This window comes from Pagrus pagrus, assembly GCF_965226575.1.
Source record: "Pagrus pagrus genome assembly, chromosome: 1".
Taxonomy (NCBI): Eukaryota; Metazoa; Chordata; class Actinopteri; order Spariformes; family Sparidae; genus Pagrus; species Pagrus pagrus.
Genome location: NC_140185.1, coordinates 34,127,304 through 34,145,218, shown reverse-complemented (window position 1 = coordinate 34,145,218; position 17,915 = coordinate 34,127,304). Strand labels below are relative to the sequence as shown.

Genomic DNA, 17,915 nt, shown 5'->3' with positions numbered 1-17,915 from the left:
TAGAATGAGGTTTAAATCTTACTGCTGTTTGTGTTTTGCAAAAAATAAATTGTTTGGTAAACCTACAGCACTGTTAATCAATGACAGGATGTCATATTATTCATTCAATATTAGAGGCTGAGAAAAGCATTGTCACTAACTTGCACAATAACCAGTAATTTCACAGCAACAAGACATTACAAAGAGATTATTTGAATGGAATCAAACCATCCAAATAAAAAAAGTGGGACATCGTGTAAAATGTAAATAAAAACAGAATGCATTCATTTGCAGACAAACTGTGTTCACTGACGACAGCTTTAAGCTAAGCTTTAGCAATATCCTTTATGCAATCAAGTAGTGAGCCTCCACCCATCCTTGCCTGTGATCTTCCATACTCGATCATGATACTATTACCTGGTACCAGTGAACCTGTTCACCTGTGGACTCTTCCAAACAGGTGTTATTGAGCATTCACCAACTTTCCCAGTCATTTTTTGCTCCATCCCAACTCCATGCAACTTCATATGGCCATCCAACAAATAAACATATTGTATCGTATTATAAGCATAAACTGCAACTTTTCAATTAACAATCGCTTCATAAATGTAAATGTATATAAATACATAAAGTGCGACCTCACATTCTGTTGTATCTGTTTTACACAGCGTCCCAACTGTTTTGGAAAAACATATTTTGAATGTATTGTATTGTGCAATTGCTATTTCTAATGTAGCAGCTTATGTATGTATTTCAGAAGGAGTACAGTACTCTCTGTATTGTCTGATGGTCTGAGCAGCACACTGAACTACACCCCACTGTGTTGCTGCACTGCTCACACTCCCCTGCCAGCACGCACTGCAACCCTGAAGAGGTGTGGCATTTGATACGGTGTGTCTCTTGTAGGAGGGGCGAGTCGTGTATCCGGACCGGACACCCTTCAAAAAGCGCTCCCCCTGACCTGCTCGGTCCCACTCGGCCAGGATAGTTGAGCACAGCGGAGTTACAGCAAGCCCCCCTCTCAGGACATCATGGGACTCACACACGACCCCAACTTCCAGAAGCTGCAGGACTGGTACACAGCCCATGCACTGAGCCTCAACATGAGGCATATGTTTGAGGCTGACAAGGAGAGATTCAACAAACTCAGGTAGGCATCCTATTTTTATTGGCAACACTGGACGGGATGCAGATATTTTGTATGTACATAGATGAGCTGCTAGTGTGAGTACATGACTGTGCAGCTTCATTATATGACACTTTATACTGTGTCTCCGTATCTTTGCTGATGTCTTTCTTCGTCCTGACAGCCTGAACCTGAAAACTGAGGATGGAGACATTCTTCTGGATTACTCCAAGAATCTCATCACCGAGGAAGTCATGAAGATGTTGGTGGATCTGGTAAACTCACATTCATCTTGATTAACTGTAGCTTTTTTAAACGCTTGAGTAGATTTTCTTGTTAGCTCCCTGATCGTACTGTTTGATTAAGAGCTGATGTGTGCAAGCTGTAAAGTGGAAATCACGTAAGTCCTCGCTGCAAGCTGCAAAGTGGGATCCATTCATCTGATTTATCCTGAGACAAAATACGTCTATGTGTGTGTTTTTAATCAGACTGGCCTTCAATTTGATCCATAACCACAATACTGTATATCATTTCATTACTTACATATGCATTTTGTATCTTTAGGCCAAGTCAAGAGGCATTGAGGCCGCCAGAGAGAAGATGTTCAAGGGAGAGAAGATCAACTTCACTGAGGTGCTCATTGTTGACCGTGTGTCAGCTGTAACCTGACTTATGGCTGTTTACCTCTTGACTTTTATCCTGGTGTGGTGATACAACTACTGACGCAGCATTCACACCATGTGACATAATGACTCTTGCACATGAGCTTGTTTTTGACTTGTTAAAACATGAACATCAAATACAGTAAATGCAACAGCTGGAGACGCTTTAACTAGCAAAAAGCAATTCTGCAGAAAGATTGATTTTTGAGTCTCATTCCTCAGTCTTCATGCTGAGTGCGTCTGTGCGTTTTGTTTTCCTGGTGCTGTGTATATGAAGGGCCGTGCTGTGCTCCACGTGGCTCTGAGGAACCGCTCCAACACTCCCATCATGGTCGGAGGCAAGGATGTGATGCCAGAGGTCAACAAAGTTCTTGAGAAGATGAAGGGCTTCTGTCACGTGAGTGAAACGCACCAACAGGAAGATGCACCAGAGTTTATGGTTTTTTTGCAGTATGAGCTTAGTGACGCTGCTCGTGAAGGTTTGATGCAGCTGACGATGATCGTGTTTATCTAACGCAGAGAGTTCGCAGCGGCGAGTGGAAGGGCTACACAGGAAAGGCCATCACAGATGTTGTCAATGTCGGCATCGGAGGATCTGACCTTGTGAGTGCAATTTATGCAAAAGATCGTATTTCTGACTTACTTTTACAGTCACAAACATTCACCCGGTGCAGTCGCAGGCTTATCTGAACTTGAACTTGAACTTGGTCTGAATTGCAGGGCCCCCTGATGGTGACGGAGGCCCTGAAGCCTTACTCAAAGGGCGGACCGCGTGTGTGGTTCGTATCAAATATTGATGGAACGCACATCGCCAAAACCTTGGCACATCTGAACGCTGAGACAACCCTCTTCATCATCGCATCCAAGGTAGAGCAGATTTTTTTGAAACTGCTCCAGACTTACATCTCATATCAGAGTCAGAAGAGCCGTCTGATTCATATTTCAGTTACAAAACCTTTCATGGCCAGACCAGTAGAGTAAGCTTCCCCTTCAGGCAGTTGATTCTGGCCATGCTGCACACCATGAGGTGCTCTTTTGAGGCAGTCGAGCTGATGTTACGTCAGCTGACATTCAAGTCTGAGTGTCTTTCACATCAGCCATCCAGCCTTGGCTTGGGTGATATGGAGAGTACAGCAACAGCTAAAAGATTAACAGTTATTTCCAAAGCGATGTGCATCCATTCAGGAGACTTTAGTGGTAAATATTTTAAAGCACATGCACAGACAATGAGCTTCTTTATATGTCTGGTGTCTCCTGATGTGTCATTCTGTACTTTAACTCTCTGGTTCCTCCTTTGCAGGCAGAACTCTTCCCAGAGTGTAGCAGCATTACATATTAACACTTGGTTATCTATGTGTTTTGTCTATCAAGACATTCACCACCCAAGAGACCATAACCAACGCTGAGTCGGCCAAAGAATGGTTCCTTGAACATGCCAAAGATGTGAGTGTGCAGCCGCCTCAGACAGCAGCAGCATTTTCTTTTTGGTTTTTTTTTGTTGGCTGACTGATAACATTCACTGATATCCTCTTTATGTCTCTGCAGAAAGCTGCTGTTGCCAAGCACTTTGTTGCCCTTTCCACAAACGGGGTAAGTCACAAAACTATTTACAGGTTAAACCTTCTCACTCCGTCACCGAGACACCTGATCCTAACTGTCCTGCTTTTCCTCCGTCTCCCCCTCAGCCCAAAGTGAAGGACTTCGGCATCGACACGGCGAACATGTTTGAGTTCTGGGATGTGAGTGCTCTTTAAAGCAGAGTGCATGCAGCAGGTCCAGTCTCCATCCACAGACTGCGATAGGGGGGGCCGTAGGCAGCGGCTATAAATAAGCTAGGCTTTTGACCTGTGAAGTAGGTGGGACGGACGCTCTGGCCAGCAGCTGCTGGGTAATCAGAAGCCTCTCTCTTCAGACTCAGTTATTATTGGGAGCGACCTTCTCTCTTGCAGAGGTGACTGTAAAGGCTGGGTTGTATCAAAGGTCAGGAAGCTGAGTTTAGTTACATTGTTGGTATTTAAAGGGTAACAGCTATAATTAGGCCATTATGTCACAGAGGACATGCTGCCAGTGTTTTACACTCACTACATGTACAGAGTATACAGTATTTCTGTCACTAAGAGAAAGTTAACTGCATTGCTCATGTCAATGCTTATTGAAGATGTAAATATTTTTGTCCTCGGTGTTCAGATAGTACATCACAAAACACTGGTGGCTCGTGGTTAATTTCATTCTGTTCCTCTTGCTGTTATCAGCACATTCTGTTGAATGCCAAGCTTGTTTCTCTGTCATTAAAAATCCACTTTTCACAAAGGTTTTTGGCACAAGGCATGAATATATTTTCTTTTTTTTCTTTTTCTTTTAGTGGGTCGGTGGTCGTTTCTCCCTGTGGTCTGCAATTGGCATGTCCATTGCCCTGCACATTGGTATGTACCCTGAAAACACACATTTTAGTTGTTGTTTTTTTACAGCAATGCAAAATTAAAATGACTTAAAGCTGCCATGTTTTAAATTAAAAAAAATCTGACTTTGGCTCCTCCAAGCAGTACTATCAAAAAAGACCCTGCAGCAGAAAGCAATGCACATGCAATCGCTTCAATTTCAAAGATGCTAAACAGTTGAGCATATTAAAATGCTGATGTTTAGCTGGTGCTGATGTCTGCAATGCTCACCGTGTTCGTATGCTTACATCTGATGATTAGCACTGAACACAAAGTATATTGCAACACAGAGAAATTTAGACCAGAAGCTAGCGCTGGATGAAAAGTCATGTCATCATCAATAATTGTTGAGACGTTTAACTCAAAACCACAAATATCAACCTCATGGTGGTGCTGCTGGAAAAGCATATGGATCACCAGAGTCATTATGGTTCTTCCTCTGGGACCCAGAATGTCTCAAAATTCAAAATACCTCCAATAGCGGTCACGAGTTGACAGTCAGACATTGTCAATCATATAGCCATAATGCTAGCATAGCTAAAATTCATCACACAGTAAATATTAAGGCATTTATCTTGCTGATGTCGGTGGGGACACACACTGAAAATAATCAGTTAAAGTCTTTAATCTCATCAGACAGTGAACTTCTCCGTCTCTCTCCTCATCAGGCTTCGACAACTTTGAAAAGCTTCTTTCAGGCGCTCATTGGATGGTAGGCACTGCTCCTTCCGTTCTCTGTCTCTCCAGTGTACAAACCTCTATTCACACGAGTCTTCCTTGAAAGAAGATACAGAATGCATGAATGTAAATTAGCATCCTACCATCTGCTGCAGGACAACCACTTCCGCACCGCTCCACTGGATAAGAACGCTCCCGTCCTGCTGGCACTGCTGGGCATCTGGTACATCAACTTCTTCCACGCTGAAACCCACGCCATGCTGCCCTACGACCAGTACATGCACCGCTTCACTGCCTACTTCCAACAGGTCAGCCTCACGGGCGTATGCAAGAAGAGGAGAGCAAGTATTAGTATTTCAAAAGATGATTTTGAATCTGCTAGTTCAGGTTCCTCTGTCAGCATGACAGAGACTGATAGCGACATGGTGATATTAACTCAGACAGATGAGCTCAACACTGTCTGTGGCAATAGTCCACACCCATCAGAGAGAACATAATGCATGTGACAGTTCTGACAAGTGTTTGTTATCCAGGGTGACATGGAGTCAAATGGGAAGTACATCACTAACCATGGAAAGCGCGTAAACTACCACACCGGGCCTATCGTGTGGGGAGAGCCAGGAACCAATGGACAGCATGCCTTCTACCAGCTCATCCATCAAGGTAACGTCACCAGATGATCGTCATTCCCCCTCATGCTGTGAATCCATTGATTACTTGTGTCACTAATGCAGTCAACCGTGTCCAACTCAGGAACGCGCATGGTGCCTTCTGACTTCCTGATCCCAGCTCAGACGCAGCATCCCATCAGACACAACCTGCACCACAAGGTATCACTGTGTTAGAGAGCGATTGGTTTAAAGAAGTGCAGTGTGCATGCAGATATAATGAAGTTTCTCACCTTCTTTAATAGCATTCCTGTTAAAATTAGTATTTTTGTTTCTTTGTTGAAGTTTTTTAATAAAGTATTATACGGTCTACTGACCTCTAAGGAATTTTAAGCCCAGAAATGTGAATCAGTGACCTAAGATACTGTTGCAGTGGTGTGCAGTTAGCATGTAACCTTAGATAGGAATACAGATTTTTGAGGGATCATCCTGAAAGGTCATATATTCGTCCACCGCAAGAGCCAGGTGAAGTAAAAGACACAAAACATCTGTGGATTCAAAAGGTGTCGCTCGGACCTCCACAAAGGCCTTTAAATTTTGCTGACAGGTGTAATTGAATATGTTTTTTCTTAGACAAAAACATGGAGTCTGAAAGGCATTAATATGTCAACATATTGGTGTGCAACACATAGACACCGTGCTGACATGTGCAGTACATCACTCACTGTAAAACACACACTGCACTGCACTGTATCTGAATGTGTGTGTGTGTGTTTGATGTGGCTGTAGATCCTGCTGGCCAACTTCCTGGCCCAGACCGAAGCTCTGATGAAGGGTAAGACCACTGAGGAGGCCAGGAAGGAGCTGGAGGCCAGCGGCCTGAGTGGAGAGGAGCTGGAGAAAATCCTTCCACACAAAGTAAGTTGAATAATGAAACAACGTCTGACTATAGAGAATGAACGACTCTCATAACAATGACAACAAACTCAAACGTCAGTGTGAGGAGAGGCAGTCATCTCATGTTACTTGTGCAAATCAAATCAAGCTTGACCCCGAGGACATATTATCGACTGACCAGAGTGAGAAAGCATAGGAGGTAGTGCCCCCCAGTGACCATGAATAAACATAGCTGCTGTATCCAGACCTTATTAAGAGCATTAATGATGGTGGCGTGCACTAAATGGTCTGTATGACGTTATCTCTCCCCGTCTTGTTTATTTCAGGTATTCCAAGGAAACAGGCCAACCAACTCCATCATCTTCAAGAAAGTGAGCCCATTCACACTTGGAGCACTTATAGGTGAGAGTTCACAGTGTTTCTCTTCACTTACTGATATAAAACAAATAAATGAAAATGTTACTGTTACATAATCATACACATTTCATACACCCAAACATCCATATATATATATAAACGAATATACACATACATAAAGACAACAATAGTAATACAAAGTATGTAGACAAACAGACCACTTTTTGTCTTTGTGTTTTGTTGTTTGTTTATGTTGCATTGACGCAGCTTTCCCGACTGCTTATTTGTCTTTAAAATCTTTAAACTGAATGTCACTTCTATTTCAGACGTTTTCAGATAATTCTCGCCCCGATCCGCAATCTGTGCGTTTCTTTCTTGTGTCATTGCCCCACACTATACAGCAACAACCGATACGACTACAACACAGACTGAGAAACATGTTTTGATAGATATCGTTTGATAGTCGTAAACAGTAATAATCCCACATTAAATATCAAATTAAAATTCCTAAACCAGCCTGAGTGCTACAGACGAGGTTTGGTGAGGATGCTGCACGCGGTTGCATAGTAACGGTCTGTTTGTACTTGGGACATCAAACTAAGAGGTTTTATTAAGTACAGCTCATTTGTGTCACCACTGAAAACCCATTAAATAAAAAATAAATAAAAAACCCTCTCTGTAGTTAGTGTTTTTGTTGTCGCAATGATTATTCTGTCTTGCTTTGCAGCCATGTATGAGCACAAGATCTTCATCCAGGGTGTGATGTGGGAGATCAACAGTTTTGATCAGTGGGGGTAAGAATGATTTTGTGCTATACACATACGACACACTGTATCCACACAGTTTATAAACCACCGTTTGTTTTTGAGCAGTTTTCATTTCCTAACCTCTTTAACAAGCAGCAGCCTGCCATCGTAACATACTCTCGCTGTTCAGCCAAGATTTATTAAAGCCTCCAGACCTCTATTTTATATTCTGGTGGAGTTTCAAAAGTTTCCAGAAATACTAAATATGTCAGGCTGAGTTTGGGGAAAGAAATGTGAGTATAATGATCCACATGCCATCTAGAATATTTCCAGCTGGTGGAGCCATAAAACATGGAGTCTTGGGTTTGAATATTTTACTCAGCGCGGCTTCAGATGATAAGAATCTGAGAGAAATGTGCCTGACTATCTGAGCATTTGGTATGTGCCGCTTTTGCTTTAATGACAGCATGCACTCGAGCTGGCGCGGACTCCGCAAGTTTGTGCAAAGCCCGATGACTCATGTTATCCCAGCATGATTTGACAGTGTTCATTTTTCAAAGATTTAACTTTTTACTCAAATTGAAAGCAACCTTGTGACTTTGTGACCCCGCTGTACATGATGCCGAGCGTGACTGTGATTAATGTGGCTGAAACCTATCAAACCCTTCACACGCTCTTCCAGCGTCCACATTAATGGACCCATCATCTCTCTCTTGTTTTGCTTTCTGCATTATCAGAGTCGAACTGGGCAAGCAGCTGGCAAAGAAGATCGAGCCCGAGCTCAAGGACGCCGCGGAGGTCCACTCCCACGACTCCTCCACCAACGGACTCATCAACTTCCTCAAGAAGAACTTTGCCTGAGCCGCCCTGAAAACAACTTCCACTTTACTCCACATCATTATCCATCTAATCAGCTCATGGGCTGCATGGACAGGAGACTCGCAGAGGCAGCTGGTCACTCCCACGCAGTCAAGCTGAGACACTCTGTATGTTTGTACTCTCATTATGAATATCGTGACTGTCTGCAGCTCCGTCTTTTCTATGTTTTGTTGGTGAGGGGAGAAAGCTTTTTGTACAAGAGTGTTGTGGAAGGCAGAGTGAAGTGTGTGCTCTCACTGTCTTTCTGGAATAAATATCTTTACACAACTCGCTGTCAGTGTCTATCATACATTGTCTGATGTAAAAAAAAAATAAACATGACACAAACACAAACACAGCAGCTGTCCTTTGTGCTCTGATGCACAAATGGCTGTCACTCTAATGATGCAGATCTTCTCAAACCTTGTGTTAGCAGCACACCACAAGATGGCATCAGCGAGCCAGATTTAGTTACTGGGCGCTAAATCAGCCACCCAGTAATCGACCATTTATTCAGTGGAACAAAGGGTCAAAGGTCAGTGCATCTGCACTGTTCCTCCCCACAAATCCCCAGACTCCACCGCATCCATTTAGAGAGAAAAACAAACAGCTGGACTAAACAACATCTGGACCGCAAGCCCGGTCCTCGCTGGCACTATATTTAAACATCATTAAACATAATTGTGCTTAATGTTTCAGTGACGTGTGCCCGAATGTGCCTGAGAATCTCTCGCACAAGCATGAAATCGTATGTAATGACGGTAAGAGCGACTGCAGCATCACACAACACATCATGTGGTGCTGTTAAACCACGACGCACCAAACAAGATCAAGTATATTCCACCGTGTTTCGTTCCCCTCACACTCACTGCTGGGTGCCATTACAGAGTGTGTGTGAGGACAAACAGAAAGTTTCAAAAAAAAAAAAAGAAAGAAAATCCTAGACCCCCAGACACTGCTGGGTTTTCAATGCTGTTGCCAAGCAACAATACTTTACTTCAAATCTAACTTGTGCTTTTTATCTCCAGCCCTGAAACAGGATGCAGAAGAAAAAGTGAGTTTGGCTGAGGATAGAAAACCCTCCTGGTTGTCATTTTTCAGGACGTGGCAAAGATGCTCTCTCGTCATCCAGCATCCTAAAAGACACCATTTGTATCCAGACAACATGTTGACTTCTTGTAAATGGTCTCACACATTTTTGACAGCTACCTGGACCCCCAACTGATGAGTTACGACCCTGACTCTGGGTCGGAGTAAACAAGCTGCAAGCGAACACAAGGAAATAACTGACTGGGCTCAGTTCATCTGAGAGCAGAATCAAACAAGCGGCATGAAAAAGGATGGAAAAGGTTGTGCGTGCGTTCCTGAGATGTTTGTTGAACAATGGCGGCTGCACACTCTCACATTCCACTTCATGCTTTATTGGTCGGGCCTGTCAGTCATTTTTTTTTTTCCTTCTTCTTCTCTCCGGCCTGTTAAGGAGCTGCCCCCCCGGCTCGATCAGGGGTCGCAACCTGCCCCACAGTGTGGTGGTTGCCATGGCGACGTCACCCCCTGCCACTTTGGGGCTGTGCAGTCCCCAAGTTCACGGCGGTGTCAGACGGATGGGTCGGAGCAAAGGGTTTGAGGATTGCTCGGTTGAGACGATCTTCGGAGAGGGGAAGGTTTTCTCCACGCAATCCGTATCATTTGTATTCATCACGAGCCACCAGTGCTGGAAGCAGTTTAGGGGGTCAGCATCCTTGCATGTAAACAAGCTCGCAAAACTCGGCCTCAGAGGGAGGAGAGAGGCCTTGCAGGTCTGCAGCCACTTTTTTTTTTTTTTTTTTTAATTCTCGCTTGAACTTGACTGGAATGCTTTTAATGTGAATTCAACCGTCCTCCCCTCCCAGGAACCTTCAGGGAACATATTCTCTTGGGCTAAACATTAGCCCTGCGCACACATAGCACACACCACATTTCCCATTATCAAACCCAGAGGACGGTCCCTCTTACATTAAGTTCCCAGTCTGCACTCTGAGTCTGCCTTTGACAGCAGTGACACAGAAATCCTGCGGCCTGCAAAAAAAAAAAAAAAGAAAAGGAGAAAAAAAGCCATCGAGTCAGGCCCAACTTCATTTTTCCCACGACTACTGGAGTTATATAAAGATTAACTTTAGGACGTGGGCAGAGCTTGTCGTGCTGCAGCGTCGGGAGCCAGCAGCAGTCTCATGAGGCTGCAGGGGGCTCCAGCTGACCCCTTTGCTGCTCAGGCTCCACATTTACTCAGATCCCCATTAGTCAGATCCTTCCCTAAATGCATTGCTGCTGGGGACCACACAGAAAACACAACACACACGAGGACAACATGATCGAACATGATTCGTTCCCATGTCATTGCACATACTGTATATGGGACAATCTGGTGAAGGGGGAAAATGAAGCCGTGCAGCTCTCATCTCCCAGAGAAACAACCTTCAAATGATTCTTTATTTTAATGTTTTATTTGCACGCTGCATAACTGAATAATTTCTCTGAGATGTCTCTGACCTGACGGAGCGGTATGAGGTTTTCTTCAGCGGTTCATCGCTGCCAAACTGCAAGACAGCTGGGCTTGTTTGTCCTCCTGGGACTCCTCTAGGTCACTTATCAGCGCAGACTTTTGAACGCTGTGCGCCCATCGTAGGATTTTTTTTGTTGTCTTCACTGCCTCTCCTGAGTCCACAGAAATACAGATACACTGACCGACATCTGGCTCTTATTCAGCATAGCAATGTGAGAGATTGAAGAAAAAAAAACTCCCACGCCGATTCCAGCCTCTGTTGGTGTACTGGCGACTACAGTATATCATAATGTTCACAGTTACAGTGACAGTTGCTATCTCACAATTTCCATCAAGGCTGTTTTCTTAGCGCGATGACATATTTGGTGCCAAGCAGGCGCCACCGACCGACTGTGGGGGTTTTTTGTCGCCATCAGTGGAGGAAGGATGAATTATTTTGACCTTCGCAGCTGTTTAAGGCTGTTTGACGGAGGTGACTCATCTCAGTATTAATGAAAAGAAAGTTTTTTTTTTACTCTCAGAGTAATATAATAGTTTATTCAGTCTCCTAAATGAGTGAATCACCCACGTCTGCACTGTGACACAAAACAACAAGACAGTTGATACGGTCTCTACAGTATCTGAATGATCTGTTATGGGTCAAAGACAGAGTTTCAATTCAGCAACTTGATCCTGCAGAAGCAACCGAGCCACGCACTGCTACACTTCAATCACGACGCAGGATTACTTTGGGAATGCAAAGGCAGAGACAATGGATCCTACACTTCCCATGATGCAACTCGCATGAGACCTCCAGTTGTTTAACGCAACGATTTAAAGTCTCAAGTCCAATGCAAGATAATAACCCTGATGACGTCATCAAGGTTACTTTTCTGAGCTCCCTCCAGAGCCACAGAAGACGTTATGCAACTGTTTTCACAGTCTGAGCAGATCATGTCACTTCTCCTATATATATTGACATGTGTGAAAAAAGCTTTGGTGGCTTCAGAGGGGGGGCTGTGCATAATCTGATAAATTATCTCAAGGGACGACACTCGAGTCAACTGAAAGCTACAAGTTTGAACATTTTTAAAAATCTGGGTGTGTGGCGTGAGAACAAAATGAGCCTACCACACCTCTGAGGCCAGCGGTCCTCCATCTCCACAAGTTCAAGGTTAAGTTGCGTTGTGGGTAATGTCGGCACCAGGTTGTGACAAGAAAGATGAACGCATTAAATTGAAAAAGTTCTGCTGAGTTTATATTAATGCTGTCCGTCGTCTAACAATGTTATAAGAGAGCAATGCTCCACTGTCGGAGTGGACGTGGGGACCTTTGTTGCGCGTCATTCCCCATTTCTCTCTCCTTTTGTTTCCGGTAATCTTTCTGATGAAGGCATACAGTGCTCTCAAATATATACAAGTATGTCTGAAAATGGTGCTAGAAGCTCTAAAAAATAACTTTAAGAGGATCGATAAGGACCCCAGATTACTGCCCTCCAAAGAGAAAAGTCTGAGTGGAAACACAAATGCTTTTTAGTTTTTTAGATGTCATTTTTTTAAGCACTTTGAGCAAAAAAAGGGTTAAGTGAAAAATGTCAAGCTTGATTTTGACTGCACAAGGTGCACAATTTGATTTGAAATGCACATTTTGTGATCTGACTCAACACTATGATATTTTCTGTGTATTAACTTTGATTTGCTCTGCTGCTGCTGTTGCCGCAGCTCAACACATAAAACATATTACCATATTTTTCCGCCGAAAGAGCTGAAATGATGTGTTTCCGTCAACTGAGTCGAATCCCTGTAATTATGTCGTGTACGCCGGATTACTATAAATAAAACCCTGCTGTACATTGAGTGAAGAGTCAGACAAGGGGTAGCAAACAGGAGGCTGAAATTTTTTTTGTAACAGGAAGGAGGACAAAGTGTCAGTAACCAAAGATTCAGAGTGTATGAGGTAATCCTGTGGCGAGCATATTTTCACTCATTTCCTGGCAGTGGAGGGGACCTGTGTGCTCCAGAGGGAAGGTGTTCCTTTGTGCCGTGTAACAGAGCTCACCTCACAGCCGATCCCCCGGAGGCTCCGCTACCTCTGCACAACACACACACACACACACACACACACACACACACACACACACACACACACACAGCTCCCTGAGTCACAGGGTGGAACCCTCACACACATAAAGGGCGCTTTGTGCCCCAACTCATGGAGCTGACAACCAACACCAGAGAGAGCTCCTCACACTGAACACCACTGTTCAGCCAACAGGAGAGCTTCAGTAAGTGGGCAGACAGCGCTTTCATGTTACACCCACACAAAATATAGCTCCATCTCTGACTATCTGTGTATCAGTGGCTTATAAATGAGCTGCACCTACTGTAATTGAAATGTGAGACTGAGAGGGTGAAGGGGGGTGTGCATGTTTTGCAGTTTTCCCTTGCAAGTTTTGTCCTCGGTGCAGGTGCAGGATCTGCGAAAGTGTCTTTAATCATTTTCCCTTTTCCTTCCTTTCTGAACGTCGTACAGTCGTATCCACGAGCCTCGCTCTCAACCACAACAGAAAGGAGAGGATGACTTGATTCCCCCTCCCTCTTGGGAATTGAGCCAGGCAGCAGTAAATTAGCAAGCAAGTAGTAGCCTTAAAAAATGTGACTTCTCCTGCTGCTGACACCCACCCACTCACCTGCAGGATCCGCAGAGAGATGACAGCAGCACTGCCTGTCACATGTTCCTGTATTTTCAACAGCCATCCTCACACATTCATTGTTATTTAACATTAAGATTTAAAGCTGCTATAATCAATATTGTGATATGAACAGTGGTTTAAATACCCAATGTAAAAGAGTTGCGAGTCTGTTGTAATGATGAACCCACAGAGAATTATCATCGAATGCTGCAGTTCCCCTCAGCTTAACCGAGCATTTTAGTGCCTTTCGGTCCATTCTTTTGGTTTAATGGCGCACAACTTTACCGTTTTTTACTTTCGCCACTCTCAGAAGTGTTGTTTTCAGCTGCAGGAGACAGCTGTTTTAAGCTAAAAGCTCAGATAAAAGCTGTGCGCAAGCTGTCCAGAAACAAACATAGAAAGACAAAGTTAGCGGCTTAACGCAGCGCAGCATTAAGAGTCAGATCCTTTTTTTTAAGGAGGTAGCGAGACTAAAAAAGGGAGCGAATAAGAAACTAGACTTTTGACTTATTTTTTGAGTACATATTTCTAGAGAGAAGTCGTTGCTTTTTCAGATGAAGCCAAGATTTTTGGGAATGGCATCATAGTAGCATCTACGGCTACACTGGCTTGTTGCACTGCCCTCAAGTGGCTAAAAAACAATAGCTAGTTAGCTACTTTAGATCAGAGTTTGACAGCATTTTCTTTTGTTTCGTCATTTGTATTTCCGTCTTTAGCATGTTCAGTTTTGTCTAGTTAGTATTTTGTTTTGTTTTTGCTTTATTTTAGGGATTTGGGTAACACTGTGGGCACCGGAGGTTATATAGGCAGAAAGATAGGTGTAGGACCATGATGCACTTGGGTGGGTCTATGTTTTTTATATACCAGAGCAAGAGCAGCACGCAGGATCCCTTTGTTCTTTGTCTGCTTGCTTGTTTTTTGGAAAATAAATCATGAAATCCGAAGAAACATTGAATGGATATTGAACTTCTTTTGCCCGTGTACATAACAAGCCCATTGTGCAGCAGTGGCTCTTTAGTTTTTATTTTGAAGTTTGATTTTAAAGTTTGATTTAGATTATTTGACAATCGGCTGGCACAAAAGCCACGAGTCATCCTTGAAAAAGTTTAAAGCATGCCGGGCAGCCCTGAATCCTATAGATAAGCTCAGTTTTGGTTTGAACTCCAGCGTAGGAAATGGTGACAGGATGAAAACCAATAAATGTGTTTCATCACCGCTCTTCAGGCCTTTTTCATTTTCCCACGGATCCACACGTGTCATTCTGATACGAGAGTATGAAGCCACTGCGGTTCATTGCCGTCTCCTGAAACAAAAACATACTTTAATTAAACTACCGTTAACATGACAACCTGCTGATGATGCACAATAATATCTCTACAGCTACAAAACCTTTTCACACGTTCACAGACTTACAGGTTTGAACGTTCAGATACGTGCGTGCAATTTTCTTTTCGCAGACCCACAAAAGCCGCTGAATATTATTTGTATGATCATTTCACAAGCTCAGAATATTAATGAGCCTTGTTTGCTTGTTTGCTTCCATGGTTATTTATTAATTTCAAGTCAAAAGTGCTTTATGAAGCATTTTCACACACTGCCCCGTGCTCTACTGTCTGCCTCCCCCATGAGGATGATGTATACTGCGATATTAATTAACTTGGTTGCGTAATGACCAAATGTAATTAAAGGAGATGAAAAAATAATTGGACTCAATTATTTATAGTATGGCCAAATTAATAAAAGAGAAATAAATAATGTTCTAGCATCTCTGTCAACCCTAAACCCTCTGTGATGACATGTTTTATGGACGTGATCTATTCAGTTAAAGTCTTTGGAAGAAGATTCACACTTTCATGTTTGACATTAGGACCGAACCTCCTGTCATCAGCCCACTTTATGCTCCAATTAGCCCAAATATTACACAATACAGCACCACAGGGTGCAGTCTCCTCATTTATCTCTACAGTGATCCAACAGTTTTACACGAGTTGTAAAACCTGCGAGCAGTTTAAAGCCCGTCGTTAAACGAAACAGGGAACAGGAGACAACTTTTAATACTGTGAATTAAGTTACGGTCGCTCATATCTTGGAGGTTTCTCCCAAAAAATACTCCACGGACCTCCCCTCAGTATCAGCTCATCAGACCCGTGTGGTATTTCCAGGAATGTTTATGTGTTGGAGCAGTTTACCAAAAGCGTCAGTACCAAGGGAGCTGACTCAGTGGCTGTGTTCCCGCTCTTTATCTTCTCAGACTATCATGTTTGTCAATCGTCTCTCTTCCGTCATAGTTTATTGGCTTTTTAGGATAAACCGTTTCTGTTGCTCACATCTCCTCCAGGCTTCACGTTATCTGACCATCAGAGACCCCAGACTGCGTCCCAGGGAGGGAGAGTCCATCACAACACACGATTCAGCTCAACGTTGCGTGCTTGGATGTAATTAAACAGCAGTATTTCACTAACTGTGCGACAACGAGCGCACACTTAACGTCGCTAATTAGGATTTGGGAAAGTTTGTATTGTAGTTTTTAATTAACAGTTGTTTATCGTTTCATGATGTGGGCGTTCAGGGAGCCGTTTGAGAACGCTGCCTGTCGTTAACCGCTGTATAAATAAACTTGACTTTGACGAGAGCGAACTGCAGTTTGGAGCCAGAGCGGCCCGACCGTGATCCATCGACCCCAGGATGATCGTATCAGGGAGACGTGTCAGCAGGAGGCTTTAAGAGCTTCGGCGCAATTAGAGGGAGAGAGTGAAGGAATCTGACTGCCTATAAAGTTGGGTTGTTTCGCCATTAAAGGTGCATTACGTAGAAATTTTATTCAGAAGAGAAAGATTTTTTTTTTTTCTGCCTAAACAAACTAAATAAACAAACTCTCTTTGTTTTCATGACTGACCTTAAAGGACAACACAACTTCATACTGTTTTGCTTTGTTTATATGTGGCGGACCCTGCCACCTTCCTAGCTTCAAACAGTGTTCTGGGGACCTTATTTTCCTCTGAGGAACAGCTTGTTTATTCACTTGTGGAAAATTAATTACTTATCGATATTGTAAACACTACAATTCTCAGTTTGAATTTCTTCTCTAAAACCACAAAGTGCCTCTTTAACAGAAAAGTCAGAGGTCAAATAAATAAATTTGAGATTTGGGAAAACCACTTTCGTGTGGTCAACTCCAAACTGTTCTTGGATCGTCTCCACACGTTTTTCCTGTCTGTAACTTCGACTTTTACTTTTATTACAATACTTTCAATGCAGCGCCGGTTTCATTTCAAATGAATAGTAGAAGTGGAGAGAAACAATCATACAGAACGCAATTATCTTCCTATTGTTAAAATGTTGTAATATATTTAGTGTCATCTCAGTGGTATGAACTGTGGTTTAATAAATGCTTTGAACATTACAGTGTTACTGTAGATTACTGTATGAATACGTTGTACTTATGTATAAACATGATTTACTGTAGTGCAAAGCCAAACTGTATTATATTCAGTTAATAAGATAAAACTAGTTAAATGTCGATCTTACTCTTCATCAAACTGACTTTTGCACACTTCTGTCTCATTGCTATTTTTAGTTCTGAGTGAATGACCACTGCTGACGATCTCCTTTGATGAGAATTAGCCAACCTAATGTTTAACAGCATTATTTGGTAATGATACAATCATGACAGGAATAGTTTAGCTTAGCGTAGCACAAACAGCAGAGGGAGAAACAGCGAGTCAAAAGTAACAAAATCAGCCTTGACTCCTGCGTGACTCACAAAATTAACACGTTGTATCTTGTCCGTTCGCTCTCTTACAAAAACAGAAGTGTAAGGAAACAACATATAATAGGTTAATCTAAGCTAACTGGCTGCTTGCTTCAGCTTCATGTTTAGCCCGTGGACATGAGAATGGAGATGAAGAGTGAAAATTGAGCCAAAACTAATGTGAAAACACTGCACGAGAGCCTCCAACACCCTCAGAGAAACAGGTGTCCAAAGCATTTCTGGTGCAAAACTGTACATGTTGCCATGTTGTTTGAACTACTGCAAAACTGTGACATTTGTTTGTGCTTTTATGAATTAAACAGCTGTAATTTTACTGCATTCTGTCCTCAAAGACTGTTTAAAGATAGTTAAATGTATAATTATGATCGTGAACATAATTTGTAATACTGAGGACATTTTTGTTGAGTATTATAATCTGTAACTAATTGTAACAAAGTTGTAAAGTATGTATGTTAAGCAGTTTAATGTCAGCAGTGTTTTGTAACAGGATGTTATACTGTGTAGAAAACATGACAAAATATTAAGAATAAATAAAAAAAATACCAACAGTGAAATAAAAAGAAGAGTAACAGACATTTTTT

The 17,915-nt window shown here is 42.7% G+C and overlaps 1 protein-coding gene across 1 annotated transcript; it reads left to right on the top strand.

Moving 5' to 3' along the window:
• The first annotated feature begins 935 nt into the window (after positions 1-935).
• gpib (glucose-6-phosphate isomerase b) lies at positions 936-8,640 on the top strand. Its single transcript, XM_084358014.1, has 18 exons — positions 936-1,129; positions 1,290-1,380; positions 1,670-1,738; positions 2,045-2,164; positions 2,287-2,370; positions 2,488-2,634; positions 3,139-3,210; positions 3,313-3,357; positions 3,453-3,506; positions 4,130-4,190; positions 4,874-4,917; positions 5,039-5,191; positions 5,417-5,546; positions 5,637-5,713; positions 6,281-6,409; positions 6,715-6,790; positions 7,473-7,539; positions 8,229-8,640. The coding sequence occupies exons 1-18, from the start codon at positions 1,011-1,013 to the stop codon at positions 8,350-8,352; spliced, it is 1,662 nt and encodes a 553-aa protein (XP_084214140.1). The 5' UTR covers positions 936-1,010; the 3' UTR covers positions 8,353-8,640.
• The last annotated feature ends 9,275 nt before the right edge of the window (positions 8,641-17,915 follow it).